The sequence below is a fragment of the Salmo trutta genome, chromosome 30 (assembly GCF_901001165.1).
Source record: "Salmo trutta chromosome 30, fSalTru1.1, whole genome shotgun sequence".
NCBI classification, from domain to species: Eukaryota; Metazoa; Chordata; class Actinopteri; order Salmoniformes; family Salmonidae; genus Salmo; species Salmo trutta.
This window is the reverse complement of record NC_042986.1, coordinates 27,856,931-27,876,857: the sequence shown is the minus strand read 5'-3', so window position 1 is coordinate 27,876,857 and position 19,927 is coordinate 27,856,931. Positions and strand designations below refer to the sequence as shown.

The 19,927-nt window shown below is 44.2% G+C and overlaps 1 protein-coding gene across 1 annotated transcript in view; it reads right to left on the bottom strand.

Moving 5' to 3' along the window:
* Positions 1-9,236: 9,236 nt before the first annotated feature.
* The window catches only part of LOC115168410 (protein bicaudal D homolog 2), an 88,380-nt gene continuing 77,689 nt past the window's right edge, over positions 9,237-19,927 (bottom strand). The window contains exon 10 of the mRNA XM_029723655.1: positions 9,237-15,335. Within this exon, the coding sequence (XP_029579515.1) occupies positions 14,972-15,335 (364 nt within the window). The 3' untranslated portion in view covers positions 9,237-14,971. The remainder of the gene's footprint in view (positions 15,336-19,927) is intronic.

Here is a 19,927-nt window from a genome sequence, read left to right as displayed (position 1 = left end):
CAGTAAAAGGGGTTGTTTGTTATTATAGTTTGGTCAGGGCGTGGCAGGGGGTGTTTGTTTAGGGTGTTTAGGGCAGCTGTTCCTCGTTGCCTCTAATTGAAGGTCCTATTTAATAGAGGGGTTTTTGTCATGGGATTTGTGGGTAGTTGTTTCTCTGTATAGTAATTTTGTCCTTACAAGACTGGTTTTTCGTCGTTGTTTTGTTTAAGTGTTTTGTATCACGTTTCTTTATAAATAAAGAAGAAGATGAGCACTTACATTCCCGCTGCGTTTTGGTCCACTCCATACGGCGAACGTGACAAATACTATAGATAATAATAATATTACTATAGATAATAATACTATAGATTATAATAATATAGATAATAATAATAATAATAATAATACTATAGATAATAATAATACTATAGATAATAATAATATTACTATAGATAATAATACTATAGATAATTATAATATAGATAATAATAATAATACTATAGATAATAATAATAATAATAATAATACTATAAATAATAATACCATAGATAATAATACTATAGATAATAATAATAATACTATAGATAATAATACTATGGATAATAATAATAATACTATGGATAATAATACTATATATAAATATACTATAGATAATAATACTATAGATAATACTATAGATAATAATAATAATAATAATAATAATAATACAGATAATAATAATACTATAGATGATAATAATAATAATAATAATACTACTACAGATAATAATAATAATAATAATACTTTAGATAATAATAATACTATAGATAACAATAGAACAGAATAACATTTTTAAGTACAAATAAAAAACACACAATCACTATGATGAGAGTGAAAAAAAATAGAATGCAGGTATATACAGGTCAGTGCCAGTACCTTATTCCATGTACAGGGGTACTGCAATGGTTGAGGTGGGTTTATACATATAAAGTGACTGGTAATGAGATATACACTAAGTGTACAAAACATTAGGAACACCATCCTAATATTGAGTTGCATCCCCCTTTGCCCTCAGAGCAGTCTCAATTCGTCGAGACATGGACTCTACAAGGTGTTGAACGTGTTCTACAGGGATGCTGGCTCATGTTGACTCCAATGCTTCCCACAGTTGTGTCAAGTTTGCTGGATGTCATTCTTGATACACACGGGAAACTGTTGAGCGTGAATAACCCAGCAGCGTTGCAGTTCTTGACACACTCAAACCGGTGTGCCTGGCATCTACTACCATACCCCGTTCAAAGGCAGTTACATCTTTTGTCTTGCCCATTCACCCTGTGAATGGCACAAATACGCAATCCATGTCTCAATTGTCTCAAGGCTTAAAAATCCTTCTTTAACCTGTCTCCTCCCCTTCATCTACACTGATTGAAGTGGATTTAACAGGTGACATCAATAAGGGTTCATTGCCTTCACCTGGATTCACCTGCTCAGTCTATGTCATGGAAATACATGTTTTGAACACTCAGTTTACATGTAAACAGGGCTTAAAAGTGGATGGTAGCAGAAATGTATAAATATTTAAAGTCAGTGGCGATTTTAGCAAGTAAATCTTGGAGGGGCAAACTCCCAAAAACAGTTTTAGATGCATGCCAGCAAACCCCCTACACAACACAACACTAAACAATACATTAATTTCACTATAATGGCTACAAGCGGTGCCCACAAACTGTTAGGGCCTACATAAAGCTGTCCCAACAGCAGAGCTTTCTTTCCAGCACCATGGAGTGAATCCTTACCACCGCTACACATGGCTATCAGCGGAGCCTTGTCTGGCAGCTAAACAGTTCATTCAGCCTCATTTACTGCCTTTTTTAAAAACATAGCTGATATGGCTGACTTGCTTAAACAAATGTGGATTCTACTGACAATTGAGATGTACAAACTAAGGCATAAGGGAACGATGAGCGGATAAGAGGCATTCCGTAATTTCGATTAAGACATTAATGAGCGAGCTAAGATGGACGTAGTAAATATAACTATGTGTTTAGCAGTTTTGAAATGCAGCAACAGAATGCAGAACACGGGCTGCTCTTACAGTATTTACCCTGTACACCAAGTCAAAACTGTAGGATAAATAAAGGGGGCATATGAGCAGACAATGAAAGCTCTTACAATATTAGATGATGAAATTTCTCTAAAACAGATTATAAGCTACATGTGCACCACCGAGTCAGAACAGTAACATTAGTCGAAATTAAGAGGTGAAAATAGACCAAATTATTAGGGTGAGGCACATGGGCTACTAACAGCTTACTTCACAACATACACTTATGTATACTGTAACTAAGATGTAATACTATCTCACTGGCATATTACATCATTTATGCAGCAGCATATAAGACATTTTTGGACTCACCTTGTTGTGATGTGCTCACTTGAACAGGAAGGTGGCGCGGTGGTCCTTCATGTGAAAATGTTGTAATCAAGGAAAGACAAAGAGAAAGATTTACAATTCTGTGTTGGATGACCATTCAAAATATATTTTCCCAGTCTGAGCTCGGTTATTCTCAACTTCCCAGTTGCAATGCTTGCAGTTAACCACTGTCACCGGTTTCTTTCAAACCACTCATTGTTGAATTTGCGATTTCCAACTTGTTGTGTAATGTTTTGAGTCTTCTTGGAAGGGCAATACTAATGTAACTATATGGCAGGATGCAGAGGACTAGAATTTTCGATGTCTACCCTTACTAAGGACTGGTGACGTAGTTTCCCCATGAGTGACAAAACACTGAGCCATTCACGGCACAACGCTCCTATTTTCCGCCCCACCACCACAGAAAGCACTGAGCTAGGTGAAACACCTGCATTTAGGAGCTGCCCCACCACCACAGAAAGCACTGAGCTAGGTGAAACACCTGCATTTAGGAGCTGCCCCACCACCACAGAAAGCACTGAGCTAGGTGAAACACCTGCATTTAGGAGCTGCCCCACCACCACAGAAAGCACTGAGCTAGGTGAAACACCTGCATTTAGGAGCTGCCCCACCACCACAGAAACCACAGAGCTAGGTGAAACACCTGCATTTAGGAGCTGCTCCACCACCACAGAAAGCACTGAGCTAGGTGAAACACCTGCATTTAGGAGCTGCTCCACCACCACAGAAAGCACTGAGCTAGGTGAAACACCTGCATTTAGGAGCTGCCCCACCACCACAGAAAGCACTGAGCTAGGCTGAAACACCTGCATTTAGGAGCTGCCCCACCACCACAGAAAGCACTGAGCTAGGTGAAACACCTGCATTTAGGAGCTGCTCCACCACCACAGAAAGCACTGAGCTAGGTGAAACACCTGCATTTAGGAGCTGCTCCACCACCACAGAAAGCACTGAGCTAGGTGAAACACCTGCATTTAGGAGCTGCTCCACCACCACAGAAAGCACTGAGCTAGGTGAAACACCTGCATTTAGGAGCTGCTCCACCACCACAGAAAGCACTGAGCTAGGCTGAAACACCTGCATTTAGGAGCTGCCCCACCACCACAGAAAGCACTGAGCTAGGTGAAACACCTGCATTTAGGAGCTGCTCCACCACCACAGAAAGCACTGAGCTAGGTGAAACACCTGCATTTTGGAGCTGCCTTACTCAAGAACACAAAAAAGAGACCATGTTTGTATGCAGCTTTATTAACTCAATGATATACATATATATATATTTTACATTGTTTGCAAACTGATATGTAACTCGTATTAATGCCAAAATAACATGCAAAACAGGCAAGCCACCCCAACAAAATATATATCTTTTTTTATTTTATTTTATTTATTTTGCTATGAATGTGGGTCTTAAAGAGCCCCACCTGCCCTGAATGATGGGTTACCACTGCTTAAGGTAATACACTAATGGTAATATATACACGTAAACAGGAGTAATAGTGACCAATAGCAGGATAAATACTAATGGTTATGGCAATCAATAATCAAAGGACAACAATGTAATGGAGTAATAAGTTTAATCAATAATCATTTTAGCAGAATCATAGATTATGTCTGAGTGGGTAGAGACCTGTGGATGGGCATAGAGTCAGTATGGATAGTCTGTGGGAGAAGGAGAGCAGTAGTTGCTAACCATTTAACAGTCCTATGACGAGGGGATAGAAGCTGTTAAGGAGTCTGTTTGTCTGAGCCTTGATGCACCAGTACCGCCTGCAGGACGGGAATATGAAGAACAGTCCGTCGGCTGGAGGCTTTGGCAATTCTTCGGTCATTTCTCAGACACCGCTTGGCATATACGTCCTGGATGGCTGGGAGCTCGCCCCCAGTGATCCACCTGCTGTCCGCACCCCCCTATATAGGGACTTCCGTACCGTGCAGCTGCCATACCAGACGGGGATACAACCAGTCTGAATGCTCTCAATGGTGAAGCTGTAAAAGTTCCTGAGGATCTGAGGGGACATGCCAAATAATTTCAGCCTCCTGAGGGGGAAGAGGCGCAGCTGTGCCTTCTTCACGACAGTTCTGATGTGACAAGACCATGTTAAGTCCTCAGTGATGTGGACACTGATGAACTTTAAGCTCTTGACCCTCTCCACTGCAGCCCCGTCGATGTGGATGGGGGTGTGCTCCTTTGTCTTGCTGACGTTGAAGGAGAGGTTGTTGTCCTGGCACCACACTGACAGTTCTCTGATCTCCTTCCTGTAGGCTGTCTCATCGCCGGTGGTATCAGGTTTACCAACGTTGTGTCGTCAGCAAACTTGATGATGGAGTTGGAGTCGTGGCCAGATATTGTGTATCTGTGTATGTATTTTGTCTTAATTCTTCTTTTCTTAAAAAAAAATAGAGCGCTACATATTCTTGCCATATAAAACCTACCATATGTGGTATAAAACTGTTGCATGATCAGACAAACAGGGCAAGTCTTTATGGCTCATGGAAACTGGTCCTAATGGAACGTGGACAGGAAGTGACTAAACGTTGAGAGGTCAAGAGTCACAGGGTTCGTTTGTATGTCCTTAATACACAGCAGAATAATAAATGGACAAGAAATAGGGGAAGGTGTCACGCCCTGACCAGGTGAACTCTTCTATTTTGGTCAGGGTGTGGCATTTCTATAGTTTATTTTCTATGTTTTGGTATAGCCTTGCTTTGGGGCGTATTTCTATGTTGGGTTATGTCGATTCCCAATCAGAGACAGCTGTCACTAGTTGCCTCTGATTGGGGAATCATATTTAAGTTCCTTTTCCCCCCACGATGTTTGTGGGTTGTTGTCTCTTTTTGTTGGAGCAGTAACGATACGTTTATGCTCTGTTTTGACCGTGTTATTTCAGTCTGTAATAAATAACATGTGTTCGCTCCCAGCTGCGCCTTGGTCCACTTCTTCCTTCCTGCACGACGATCGTTACAGAACAACCCACCAAACCAGGACCAAGCAGCAGAGGAACGAAGAGGAAGGATGGACATGGGCCGAGTTAAGGAGGAGCATTTCCAGGGCGATGGAAGAGTTTAGGGAGACCGAGAGGCATCCCCAAGAATTTTTTAGGGGGGGGCACAAGGGCTGTTTGACGGGGCAGGAGCTGCCCGCCAGTCAACAGTCGTCGGAGCTGCCCGCCAGTCAACAGTCGTCGGAGCTGCCCGCCAGTCAACAGTCGTCGGAGCTGCCCGCCAGTCAACAGTCGTCGGAGCTGCCCGCCAGTCAACAGTCGTCGGAGCTGCCCGCCAGTCAACAGTCGTCGGAGCTGCCCGCCAGTCAACAGTCGTCGGAGCTGCCCGCCAGTCAACAGTCGTCGGAGCTGCCCGCCAGTCAACAGTCGTCGGAGCTGCCCGTCAGTCAACAGTCGCCGGAGTGGTCAGACTGCGCTGAACTGCCGGAGTGGCCAGACTGCGCTGAACTGCCGGAGGGGCCAGACTGCGCTGAACTGCCGGAGTGGCCAGACTGCGCTGAACTGCCGGAGTGGCCAGACTGCGCTGAACTGCCGGAGTGGCCAGACTGCCCTGAACTGCCGGAGTGGCCAGACTGCCCAGACTGTCCCGAGCTGCCAGGCGTCCCCAGTCCAGTCCGGCCCGTCCCTGCTCCCCGCACCAGGTTAGTGGTGCGTGTCCACAGTCCTGTCCGGCCCATCCCTGCTCCCCGCACCAGGTTAGTGGTGCGTGTCCCCAGTCCTGTCCGGCCCATTCCTGCTCCCCGCACCAGGTTAGTGGTGCGTGTCCCCAGTCCAGTCCGGCCCGTCCCTGCTCCCCGCACCAAGCCAGTGGTGCGTGTCCCCAGTCCAGTCCGGCCCGTCCCTGCTCCCCGCACCAGGTTAGTGGTGCGTGTCCCCAGGCCAGTCCGGCCCGTCCCTGCTCCCCGCACCAAGCCAGTGGTGCGTGTCCCCAGTCCAGTCCGGCCCGTCCCTGCTCCCCGCACCAGGTTAGTGGTGCGTGTCCCCAGTCCAGTCCGGCCCGTCCCTGCTCCCCGCACCAGGTTGGTGGTGCGTGTCCCCAGTCCAGTCCGGCCCGTCCCTGCTCCCCGCACCAGGTTGGTGGTGCGTGTCCCCAGGCCAGTCCGGCCCGTCCCTGCTCCCCGCACCATGTTGGTGGTGCGTGTCCCCGGTCCTGTCCGGCCCGTCCCTGTCCCCCGCACCAGGCCCACGGCGCGTGTCCACAGTCCGGCACGGCCTGTGTCCGGTCCACCGGTGACCAGTCCTGTTCCGGTCGGCGGCTCCGCTCCGGAGCCTGAGCATGCCGCTCCACCGTGGTCCAGTCCGGGCCAGAGGGGTAGGGCTAGGGTGGAGGCAGGGGGAAAAACACGCCCGGGGCCAGAGCCTCCACCGAGGGTGAGGCGCCCACCCGGGTCCCCCCCCTAATAGACTTTAGGTTGGTGCGCCGGGAGTACGCACCGTTGGAGGGGGGGTACTGTCACGCCCTGACCAGGTGAACTCTTTTATTTTGGTCAGGGTGTGGCATTTCTATAGTTTATTTTCTATGTTTTGCTATAGCCTTGCTTTGGGGCGTATTTCTATGTTGGGTTATGTCGATTCCCAATCAGAGACAGCTGTCGCTAGTTGCCTCTGATTGGGGAATCATATTTAAGTTCCTTTTCCCCCCACGATGTTTGTGGGTTGTTGTCTCTTTTTGTTGGAGCAGTAACGATACGTTTATGCTCTGTTTTGACCGTGTTATTTCAGTCTGTAATAAATAACATGTGTTCGCTCCCAGCTGCGCCTTGGTCCACTTCTTCCTTCCTGCACGACGATCGTTACAGAAGGACATAAAAAGAAAGGGATAGATGTATCTAGAGAGTAAAATAGAAAAAAAGAGGGGGGAGAGGTAGAGGACAAAAAAACATGGAAAATGGGATGAAGAAGAGGGAAGACAAAGGATGAGTAAAGGGAGAGCGGGAAAAGAGAGGGAGCCAGACAGAAGGTGGGGGTGGAAGAGTTTTGTGCATAGTGTGAAATTTGATCATGTCATGGAGACTTTACAGACAGCTGGGAAGTCCCCCCTCAGTTCTCCCTCGCTCCTTGCTTCCCAGCTGGGAATCTTCCGGAGAAAAAAAAGCCTGCAGCATCGGATTGTGTCCACAGTTAACTGTTCATTTACTTAAAGTGGGAGAGTTTGTCTTTAAAAAAAAATATATATAACCTTTATTTAACTAGGTAAGTCAGTTAAGAACAAATTCTTATTTACAATGATGGCCTACCACAAGGCAAAAGGCCTCCTGCGGGGACGGGGCCTGGGATTAAAAAATAAATTAAATAAAAACACACATCACGGCAAGAGAGACAATACAACACTACATAAAGAGAGACCTAAGACAACAACATAGCATGGCAGCAACACATGACAACACGGCATGGTAGCAACACAACATGGCAGCAGCACAACATGGCAGCAGCACAACATGGTAGCAGCACAAAACAGGGTACAAACATTATTGGGCACAGACAACAGCACAAAGGGCAATAAGGTAGAGACAATACATCACGCAAAGCAGCCACAAATGTCAGTAAAAGTGTCCATGATTGAGTCTTTGAATGTTTGTTGCAGCTCGTTTCAGACGTTAGCTGTAGCAAACTGAAAAGACGAGCGACCCAGGGATGTGTGTGCTTTGGGGACCTTTAACAGAATGTGACTGGCAGAACGGGTGTTGTATATGGAGGATTAGGGCTGCAGTAGATATCTCAGATGGGGGGAGTGAGGCCTAAGAGGGTTTTAAAAATAAGCATCAACCAGTGGGTCTTGCGACGGGTATACAGAGATGACCAGTTTACAGAGGAGTATAGAGTGCAGTGATGTGTCCTATAAGGAGCATTGGTGGCAAATCTGATGGCCAAAATGGTAAAAAACATCTAGCTGCTCGAGAGAACCCTTACCTGCCGATCTATAAATTACGTCTCCGTAATCTAGCATGGGTAGGATGGTCATCTGAATCAGAGTTAGTTTGGCAGCTGGGGTGAAAGAGGAGCAATTACGATAGAGAAAACCAAGTCTAGATTTAACTTTAGCCTGCAGCTTTGATATGTGCTGAGAGAAGGACAGCGCACCGTCTAGCTATACTCCCAAGTATTTGTATGAGGTGACTACCTCAAGCTCTAAACCCTCAGAGGTAATAATCACACCTGTGGGGAGAGGGGCATTCTTTTTTTGGAGGTGTTCAGAACAAGGTTAAGAGAAAGCTTGTTGGACACTAAGAAAGCTTTGTTGTAGGGTGTTTAACACAAAATCCAGGTAGGGGCCAGCTGGGTATAAGGCTGCATTTATTTTATTTTGCCTTTATTTAACTAGGCAAGTCAGTTAAGAACATTTTCTTATTTACAATGATGGCCTACCGGGGAACAGTGGATTAACTGCTTTGTTCAGGGGCAGAATTACAGATTTTTACCTAGTCAGCTCGGAATTCTATCTAGCAACCTTTCGGTTACTGGCCCAACGCTCTAACCACTAGGCTACCTGCCGCCCCAGATGTATCATCTGTATATAAATGGATGAGAGAGCTTCCTATTGCCTGAGCTATATTGTAGATGTAAATTGAGAAGAGCGTGGGGCCTAGGATCGAGCGTTGGGGTACAAACTTGGTGACAGGCAGTGGCTGAGACAGCAGATGTTCTGACTTTATACACTGTACTCGTTGAGAGAGGTAGTTAAGCAAACCAGGCCAAAGACCCCTCAGAGACATCAATAATTCTTAGCCGGTCCACAATAATGGAATGATCTACCGTATCAAAAGCCTTGGCCAAGTCAATAAAAATAGCAGAACAACATTGCTGACTTAACACAGTAAGGAAAATACACACAGGACACCGTGTCTTTTTAGTCACATTTATTGATTTTAGCCAGTATGACTACCTTTACACAGACATACCACCTCTCTATAGGAAAACAAAACAACACTTTCATAGGATTAGTTCAGCAGTATTACAATAGACTAAACTCAGTTTTTTCATAATTTTATTTTTTCACTTTTTCAACATCTTCAAAGTTCTAGGTTTGTTTTCGATTCTGTGTAAAGGTTCCCATGACTGATGAACATGCATATGATATTAAATTGTAATGAATATGCCACTAATCATAATGCACATTATTGAGAAGAATACCGAACTGCATAACAATTCAAATACATACCAACACACAGATGAAGTCGTTATTTCATATAAAGGTATCAAACTCAATATGGATCAATACTGAAACACAATATGACAATATAAAGTTTACACAGCTAGTGTATTATCACAGTGCTATTGCTTCCAGCAAACAGAAAACGTTTATTTTCCTTGTAAAACAGCATTAAAATTGCACTTTATTTTCTTCTTTTGTTTTTGCTTCCCAACCGTATTGATAACTTTTTACGCCTCAACAAACAAGCATTGGCAATAATGGCACAATTCAAGCTTGATGATGCAACATCTGTTTTCTGTTTCCTGAAATCACAACGCTTTAATAAGATGTAAAAAAAAAAGATTCAAGAATAAAAAATAAAATAAAAACTCAAAATGGACAAACAAAAGACAAAATGCACTCCCTGCACATTTTCCAACAATACTATTGATAGCACATTACCTTAACCAAACAAAGTTCGAGATCACCTAGATGTTTCCAATAGAACACTGATCTACCCAAAACACAGTAGTGGTGTTTGTAACATTTTGTTCAATAGGAGGCCAAAGGGATTTATTTTGGTTCCCAGTTTGATAAAAAAAAATATATAAATTCTCAATTCCCCTGAATTTTCTGTTAGGATCACTGACCTGCAGAATTCAACACAATATCAATTGAATTGAGCTAATTTGAAAACTATCCTCTCACCCCTGCAAAAAGGGCTCATCTTCGCATTTATTGCAGCTCACAAAGTAGTTTTAAACCCAAACCTCCTCACCTAAAAAACTAACCAAAAATACTAGTCTACGATTCTCCCTTGAAACAATGAAAGGCACGACTGGTCAGAACGAAGAACAAAACAGACCCAAAACAAATCCTGGGCAGCGCTAGGACAGAAAGCCACGGCCCCAAACTATACCTTTCTCACTGATGTACGGCTTGTCATTCTTTCTGATTCTTGATTCTTTTCAAACCTAAATGATGTACCAAGATTTGGCACGATAAACAAAGAGAGAATGAAACAATTCCAATTTGGAATTTAATCGTTGCACTTGCAGAGAATTCTGTGAGCCAGTGATCCCTTATCAGTGTGACACCCTGGTAAGAAGCTGGAAAAACCAAAATAATTTTGTCACTCCATTTCTTCCCCCAAGAACTTCTTACCATTTTTGGAATCAGAGTGTCGTCAAGTTTCTCCGCGTTATCTTTGAACTATTCCTAGGAATAATAAATACATGAAAACCCCAGAATTGGCTCACCCTGGATTTTGCTTAGAACATGGCAGCAGAACAAACATAAAATGAAACCAACAGCATAATAATAATAATAATATGATGATGAGACATAACAATACAAGGATGCTTATTCAGTTGGATAAATTCTCAGAATCTTAACAGTAGGACTCTGGTTTGCGGTGTGGTTTTAGGAGAGTAAATGGTCTCTATGGATGATACAAAGAGACAACATATAGGAGGAAATATATTCCTATTTGTGTATACTTGACTAAATAACTCACAAACCATAGCACTAAACCTTTCCTAGGTTAATAATATAATGTTATAATCCTATAATAAAAGTGCACAGGTTAAAGAAAAAAAATGATATAAAAAAAATAAAAAGATGAAAACTGTATGTTGATTTACATTGAGGAAAGACCGGCTCCCCTGGCTTCTCATGGGAGGGATAACTCAAACAATCACAAACTCTGATCATCATTTTACTAGGAGGGCAGAGTTCACTGTACTTGTGAGCATCGTCTTCCGGCAGCAGCACTAGGAAATGTGAAATACCTTTTCATTCCCACACATAGGATATAGAGGTTAGAGGTCATATAGGTTATAGAGGCCATATAGATCATGCTATATAGTGAGTTAAAGGACAACTTGGAGGAATATTTCATATTCATATAAGAGATTTTGTTTGGTCGGGTTTTACAATTTTGGCCTCTAGGGCTAGCTGTTTTCAGGAACACTGAATGTGACGTCGGCAGTGTTAGAGGATCCTGAGTTGGAGGATCCTCATCCGGGCAGAATTAAATTACTGCAAAACGAAGACACATAGAAATCATAAACATTTGCATTATTGGTCAATTTAGACGTTAACTTGGTCAGTAATGATGCCATTCCAATCAAAAACACGAAATAAGAAAGAGTAAAAAGATGAACGCCGAAGCCCCAGTTAGTTATAGTAGCTACTACCTACAGGTTGGTGCAAACTGGGTTAGTTGTCTTGAAGCAGACTCTGTCATATCAACATCATGTATATGTTCTAGAGGAGCTGATGTAAAAGCACTACTGCCTGAGGAAGACCAGCAAGTGCAAGAAGCCGATGACCTCACAAGTACTATGACCTTTGACATCTCCTAAACACAGACCCCCCCCCCAGAGTTTAAACCATACCCCAGAACCAGGTCAGTCATAGGAGAGCTTTTCCCAAATGGCATGCAGGTTATTGAGAACGGGCATGTTTTTTATTTGTTGCATGCAGGCTCTCAACCAATCAAAAACCTAATTAAGAGCGTGTGAGAGAACTCAACATTGATGTGGGCAGAGCCTGCAGACAGAGGTAGGAGGAGCTTATTCTGGTGGCATTCTATTGATGACACCAGATAAACAGACAATGATTTCAAACTAGACCAAGAGAACTAGGGGTGGGGGGGTCTCTCTAGCCACAATCACATCCTGGATTGTTAAATCTATCTATTGCTCAGTGAATCCAAAGAGCCGAAACAAGGGAAGGGGGATAGAGGGTCAACTAATTTGAATCAATGTCCACTGGTAAGATTCCACAGTTAGAGACAAAGTAGTTAAACAAAAACCTCATATAAAAACATGTATCATTTTTTAAAATCACCAACCCTGCTCTAAACCAGAGCATCTCCCTCAAATAACCCTGGAACCCATGTCTCCAAACACAGTATCAAATTCATGATCAGCATGGTTTAAACACTAGTATTACTCCTCTGTCCTCTCCCAGTCTCTACACTCAGCGCAAACTGATATAAACAAAGAGTGAATCTATCGCTGTCACTTAAGTGGAACAATAACCAAAGAGTGATTTTCACTCAGTGGAGGTGTTTGTCTGATGTGAACAATAGCACAGTATCCATACTGTGTTGTGTGTCTAAAGGCCTCGTAGGGCAGCAAATACTCAACTCAAGCAGGGTTGGGGATGTCCCTCGTTCTGAGGAACCAAAGCTCTCCCTCTCTATATCAGAGAGAGGGGGCCTAGGAGGATCCTAGAAGATTCTAACCTGATTACAATCATATCATTAAGAATATATAGTTTTATATATGTTACTGGTAAAAAAAAACATAATTTGATTCATCTTCAAGGATTTCCTCGCATCAACCCTGCTTTAAGCATCATAAAGCTAACAATGTGTGGTTATGTACTACATGGATTTATCTAACACAAGCCCCACATTATTTTTTAAAATCTGCCTGGCACAAGCTTGCAAGGTTTAAAGCTTTTTTGGGGATAATGAAGACAGTATATTGGTTTGTCTTCTTGAATACAAACAGCATCTCAGAAATGAACTACCCTCCATTTGCAATATTTTCAGAAAACAACATACACACACGGTGCCGGAGCTGAGATCACACACACTCACACAGACACACACTCACACAGACATACACTCACACAGACACACACTCACACAGACACACACTCACACAGACACACACTCACACGGACACACACAGACACACGGACACGCACACACAGACACACGGACACGCACACGGACACGCACACACGGACACACGCAGGGTTCAGAACACGCATACGCGTGAGGACGTTGCCTGACAATATTCAGAGTTTTTTCCCCCACAATCACCCTCTCTACTTAAAGGGAGAGTGGCGTTTCAGGGCGAGCAAGCTGCTGACATTCTAAAAGAGAGAGTGGTTGTCATGACAACCAAGCGATGAGACACAGGTTAGAGACATGAGGAGGAGGACAGAGTTTTCAGCCACATAACCACATATAGTTCATTTGAGAGCTCAAAAGGGCCTCCAAAAAGAGAGGAAAAGATAGAGGGGGAGGAGATAGAGGGAGAGGAGATAGAGGGAGAGGAGATAGAGGGAGAGGAGATAGAGGGAGAGGAGATAGAGGGAGAGATGAGCATTAGGGTGACAGACACAAAGACGGGGCTTTACATTGATAGATAGATATAGTTGATATCAAGTGTTTGGGTCGACAGGCACTTTGCCGAGGGTTGTCGGTTTTGTTTGCAGAATTATGATCCAGATGCCATTGATTTTTGTGCTCTTTTAGGATCTTTACTGATGTTACAAAAATCACCATCAATCAAAACTATATTATATCTGTTCACAGTTATTTGATCCTTTTCTAATAGAAGTTAGAACCTGAGGCACCTATTCTGAAGTGCACTTAATTTAGGTGTAGAGATCGTTTCGTCTTGCTTTCGTTCTCTAGTAATATGGCTCTGAAAGAATACCAATATGACATATACTGGGTCACATGGAACAGCCCACCGTTTCTTTCAGCAGATGCTAAATAACTGCTCTGGTTAAAATGTAGAGCCCTGTAGTACATAGCTTGTGCTGTGCCACACACCTGTTTACATAGAAAAACAGTTAAAAGCTCAGTAGCATTCTCAGCTGCAATGCCATGCCATGCGATTGGCCTGAATGAATCCTGAAATTAAACACCTGTGGTCTTAGATGCTCCTTTACCACCCACCTCCGACATCACTAATCATCAGCCAACCCGCTTTGGGAGTTTTGAAATTCAGTTAGAAAACCCAGCAAATCACACTGGACTTGCATATTGTTTTGTTTCATTCATTTATGTAAACATTAAAGAGCAACCTGATTGGGTTGTTGGGGCTGGCTCAGTCCTGGGGGGCCAGGAGAGAGAGGAGGATGGGGGGCTTTATTGAAGGAGCACCAACGCCAACAGACGAGCAACACAAGGAGAGGATGTCAACTTCAGTCACATGACCCCTTAAAGTGACACCCTCTTCCCAAGTCCCCACCACCTAAGTGCATTACCGTTACCATGCAACACACTCAGGGGGTTCAGAACACACTAAGCACGAATGCTGCAACCTTTTACATCATCATAAGTACAGCACCCCATAATATCCACAGAAACCCACCGGCGGCCGGTTGAGACCCTATCCACATGCCATACATTATGTCTACAACAGTCCCAAACTTCTAGTGCACACTGTACTGTACTGTACATACACACCTGCATTCCCCTAAGCGTTTACACTAGCAGATGTGAGCGGCCATACGTGGCCATAGGCATACTTATGTACTGTAGGTTAGACACACACCAGGCCCTATGAGGCTACAGGCTGGGCAGGCAGGGAGCTAAGCGAGCATAGTGGGGCTCTTTAACATTAATGCAGGGGAGAGCCTCGGGCTTCTCCCCTCTGTACACAGCAATCCCGTGCTGACAACGCAGCCGCTTCAGTCGCAGTAGATCTTGTACTTCTCGCTGCAGAAGACCACAGGGCCTCCACGGATGCAGTTGGGCATGGTGTTGGGCTCGTTGGGGCGGCCGATCCCGGCACAGGTGAGGCCGTGACTTATGCGGGGGTTGTTGGCAGCGTTGGTCTGCCCGTTAGTGGTTCTGCCGTTAGTGGTTTTGACTCTTGGTTTGCCTCCGCGGCGGGTCTGCTCGGTGTCAAACTCCAGGTCCTCCAGACGCTGGGTGAGGGCCAGCTTCTGCTGGATGGCCATGCGGAGCAGGGAGTTCAGGGTCTTCTTCTCATCCTCCGCCGCAGACAGCTGTCTCTGCATCTCATCCAGCTGAGTCACATACTCATCACAGCTACAGGAGAGAAGGAGGGATAGAGAGTGAGAAAGGGATAGGGAGAGATACAGAGAAGGAGAGAGAGGATATAGAGTGAACCATACAGTCATATAGTCAATTCGGACTATTCATATTGTCTGTGGCCATTTCTGAAAGATTTCACTGCCCTTTGAGCCCTCTGAATACCAATGCAAGAAACACGTATTGACCTAAATTCGCCTTGACCTTTGACCTACGTCCCCAGTGCCTGTCTTCACCACCAGATAGAGCCCTTAAGGTGTCTACCAGAGCCTTGAAGTCTACGGCACTGTCATTTCACCAGACTCTCTCTCCAAGCACCTAAACTGTTGTCATCCTGTAAGAACAACAGGATCTCCTTTCACCCCCACAAGACTCACTCAAGACCTCATCTAAGTGTTGCACTGAGACAAAGGAGAACGTATAGATGTATCTACTATTCACAGCCCCCCCCCTTCACCAAACGGTACACTGTTCATCTCAAGGCCCAGCTACACATGACTCACTTTGTGCAGTTAATATCCAAACACAGTATGGTAATATATGCAGAGTTTATTAGCCTAACATACAGCCCATTTGAATGTGTCCCAGGTTTTCATGTGGTCTCTGCTGATGAGGACTAAAAACTCTATGGTTGTGATTAACATTCATTCTGAATGCAGCTCTACCGTGTGCCTCAGTTCGTCTGTCTGCATGAGAATATGAGTCTGAGCACGGAGTGAGTTAATAATAGATCACGCACAAAGGAGGAAATGTCCCTCCTGCATCACCTAAGGAGTGGGCTAAGGGAGAGAGAGAAGAAGAAGGGAGAGGGAGAAAATGAGAGAGGTGCAAGACTGGAAGAGATACAGCTGAAGTCGGAAGTTTACATACACTTAGGTTGGAGTAATTTAAACTCGTTTTTCAACCACTCCATGAATTTCTTGTTAACAAACTATAGTTTTGGCAAGTCGGTTAGGACATCTACTTTGTGCATGACACAAGTAATTTTTCCAACAATTGTTTACAGACAGATTATTTCACTTATAATTTACTGTATCACAATTCCAGTGGGTCAGAAGTTTACATACACTAAGTTGACTGTGCCTTTAAACAGCTTGGAAAATTCCAGAAAATGATGTCATGGCTTTAGAAGCTTCTGATTTACATCATTTGAGTCAATTGGAGGTGTACCTGTGGATGTATTTCAAGGCCTACCTTAAAACTCAGTGCCTCTTTGCTTGACATCATGGGAAAATCAAAAGAAATCAGCCAAGACCTCAGAAAAACAATTGTAGACCTCCACAAGTCTGGTTCATCCTTGGGAGCAATTTCCAAACACCTGAAGGTACCACGTTCATCTGTACAAACAATAGTACGCAAGAATAAACACCATGGACCACGCAGCCGTCATACCGCTCAGGAAGGAGACGCATTCTGTCTCCTAAAGATGAACGTACTTTGGTGCAAAAAGTGCAAATCAATCCCAGAACAACAGCAAAGGACCTTGTGAAGATGCTGGAGGAAACGGGTACAAAAGTATCTTTAGCCACAGTAAAACGAGTCCTATATCAACATAACCTGAAAGACCGCTCAGCAAGGAAGAAGCCACTGCTCCAAAACCGCCATAAAAATGCCAGACTACGGTTTGCAACTGCACATGAGGACAAAGATCATACTTATTGTAGAAATGTCCTCTGGTCTGATTAAACAAAAGTAGAACTGTTTGGCCATAATGACCATCATTATGTTTGGAGGAAAAAGGGGGAGGCTTGCAAGCCGAAGAACACCATCCCAACAATAAAGCACAGGGGTGGCAGCATCATGTTGTGGGGGTGCTTTGCTGCAGGAGGGACTGGTGCACTTCACAAAATAGATGGCATCATGAGGAGGAAAATGATGTGGATATATTGAAGCAACATCTCAAGGACATCAGTCAGGAAGTTAAAGCTTGGTCGCAAATGGGTCTTCCAAATGGACAATGACCCCAAGCATACTTCCAAAGTTGTGGAAAAATGGCTTAAGGACAACAAAGTCAAGGTATTGGAGTGGCCATCACAAAGCCATGACCGCAATCCCATAGAAAATTTGTGGGCAGAAGTGAAAAAGTGTGTGCGAGCAAGGAGGCCTACAAACCTAACTCAGTTATACCAGCTCGGTCAGGAGGAATGGGACAAAATTCACCCAACTTATTGTGGGAAGCTTGTGGAAGGCTACCCGAAACGTTTGACCCAAGTTAAACAATTTAAAGGCAATGCTACCAAATACTAATTGAGTGTATGTAAACTTCTGACCCACTGGGAATGTGATGAAAGAAATAAAAGCTGAAATAAATAATTCTCTCTACTATTATTCTGTCATTTCACATTCTTAATATAAAGTGGTGATCCTAACTGACCTAAAACAGGGAATTTTTACTAGGATTAAATGTCAGGAATTGTGAAAAACTGAGTTTAAATGTATTTGGCTAAGGTGTATGTAAACTTCCGACTTCAACTGTACTTCTGAGCTCACAGACCTATATTTACTGTCCTCTCGCCATCTCTGATGCTTCTTTTATATTAATCCGTCTTCACCTTTTCTCTAGCATTTGTGGGAAATTGCCCAAGACATGAACTACTCTTCTTTTGCCTTTCTCTCCCTCGCCCTTTCGATCTCTTCTTTAGTCTCACTGTGCTGTGATGCTAATTCTACCCTTTCTATACCGTTGTGTTCTGGTGTGTGTGGATGTGAGTGTGTTAGAGCCAGGCAGGTGTGAAAAACTAGGTCCTGCTGCCCAGAATGTAGAGGCAGGGGTTCATATCACTGTCTCTAATCTGCTCAACCCCTCCTCTCTCATTATTAATCATTATGCCATTTTCTCTTTTACCCTCTCTCTCCTTTCCCTGCATCCTCATATTACATCTCTCCATCATCTCTCTGTCATCCCCCCTCTCTCCCTCCTTCATTTATCATCCTTCCTTCATCCTTTCTCTTATTTCCTCTTCTCTCCCTCCCCCTGCCTTTCTCTAGCCTTCTATCAAACTCCTCTATTCTCGCTACCTGCTATCACTTTTTTCTCTCCCTTTTCTCTCTCAGTCCCATTTCAATGCTGTTGACACAGCTATCTGAGATGACATTGACATTCCCCAGCAATGATGTTAGCCACACCTCTAGAGAGATATCTGCGTCCTACCTTCCACCCCAGCTGTCCTTTAGCCTAACTCACATTGGCACCAAAGAAATGGCATCTCAAAGCACTCCCTCAATCCTGCCCGCAGGTCTCCACACATCCTGCAATTAGAACACTCCCTGGCACTGAATTCTATCAAAGGAATTCCAGGTTACTCTGATTCTAAACCGTGCGACAAAAAACACTGCCTGTTTGATCTGCTGGATTGGAATGTTTTCCTCTACAATTCCAAGTGTCAATAACAATCTATGAAACGTCAACACGACAACCATGTTCCTGAGGTCTGTTGTGGTTCTTACCTGGTAAGAACCTTACCTGGTTTGCCCCAGTCAATGCCTGAAAGCCTCTTCTTAATGTTCACATAAGACCTCATTTAGTTATTGAGTCTCTCACTATTGGCCCGTTGAGGTGTTGTGTTATTGCACATGGGCACTCCTCTCTTCCCCCATATACACAAACACAGCCCCCCCTTGTGGGCTTGCAGTCTGATTCCCAATGGGACACACACCCAGACAATAGGGATCAGTGCAGTTTAATTTGACCCAGCGTGAGATGGTGAATGGGGGTGTGGGGCTCCCAGGAGACACAGTGCCCTTTAACATGGACTAGCCATGCTGGGGGGAGGGTGTAAGAGGGTGTGGGTTTTCCCGGGAAAAAAATACAGGGTTCCATTCTGGGGATGAGGAATTACAATGGGGCCCTTCTTGGCCTGATAGAGAGGGGTGGCGGGCCACAATGGCCCTGGGTGTCTGGGGGGCGGCTGGCCCTTTGTTGAACAACAGTCTCCACATTCAGAGTAGTGAGGAACAGAGACTCCACATCTCAGATGATCTATAGTAGCCAGGGGTAACGAAACACACACACAGGCTCACTGCACACACACACATGCGCAAAGAGTATACACATGTGCACGGAATTCACTCATATCCACACCCAAACACATGCGCTGAATGAAATATGACGAGGCATTCATAGGGAGGGTATGGACTACACAGACAGGCGCACACGCCCTAAACATACTGACAAATGCGGTGCAGGCACACAGCACTACAGCCCATTTGTTTGTCAAATGGACTATGTACTCAGACCCACACACTCCCCTCAGCTGTTCTCTGGCTATGTGGGAACAGCACTGGTCATGGTGGAGGAGGATGAGAGAGAGGACTAAGGAGGGAGAAGGGGGGAGAGAAAGAAGGAATAACATAACCAATAATGAAATTAAGAACAAAATGGAAACCAGAGGAAGACAAAGATATACTGAACAAAAAATATAAACGCAACATGCAACAATTTTTATTTTTTTACTGAGTTACAGATCATATAAGGAAATCAGTCAATTGAAATAAATTAATTAGGCCCTAATCTATGGATTTTGGGGGGGCAGGGGCGCAACCATGGGTGGGCCTGGGAGGGCATAGGCCCACCCACTTGGGAGCCAGGT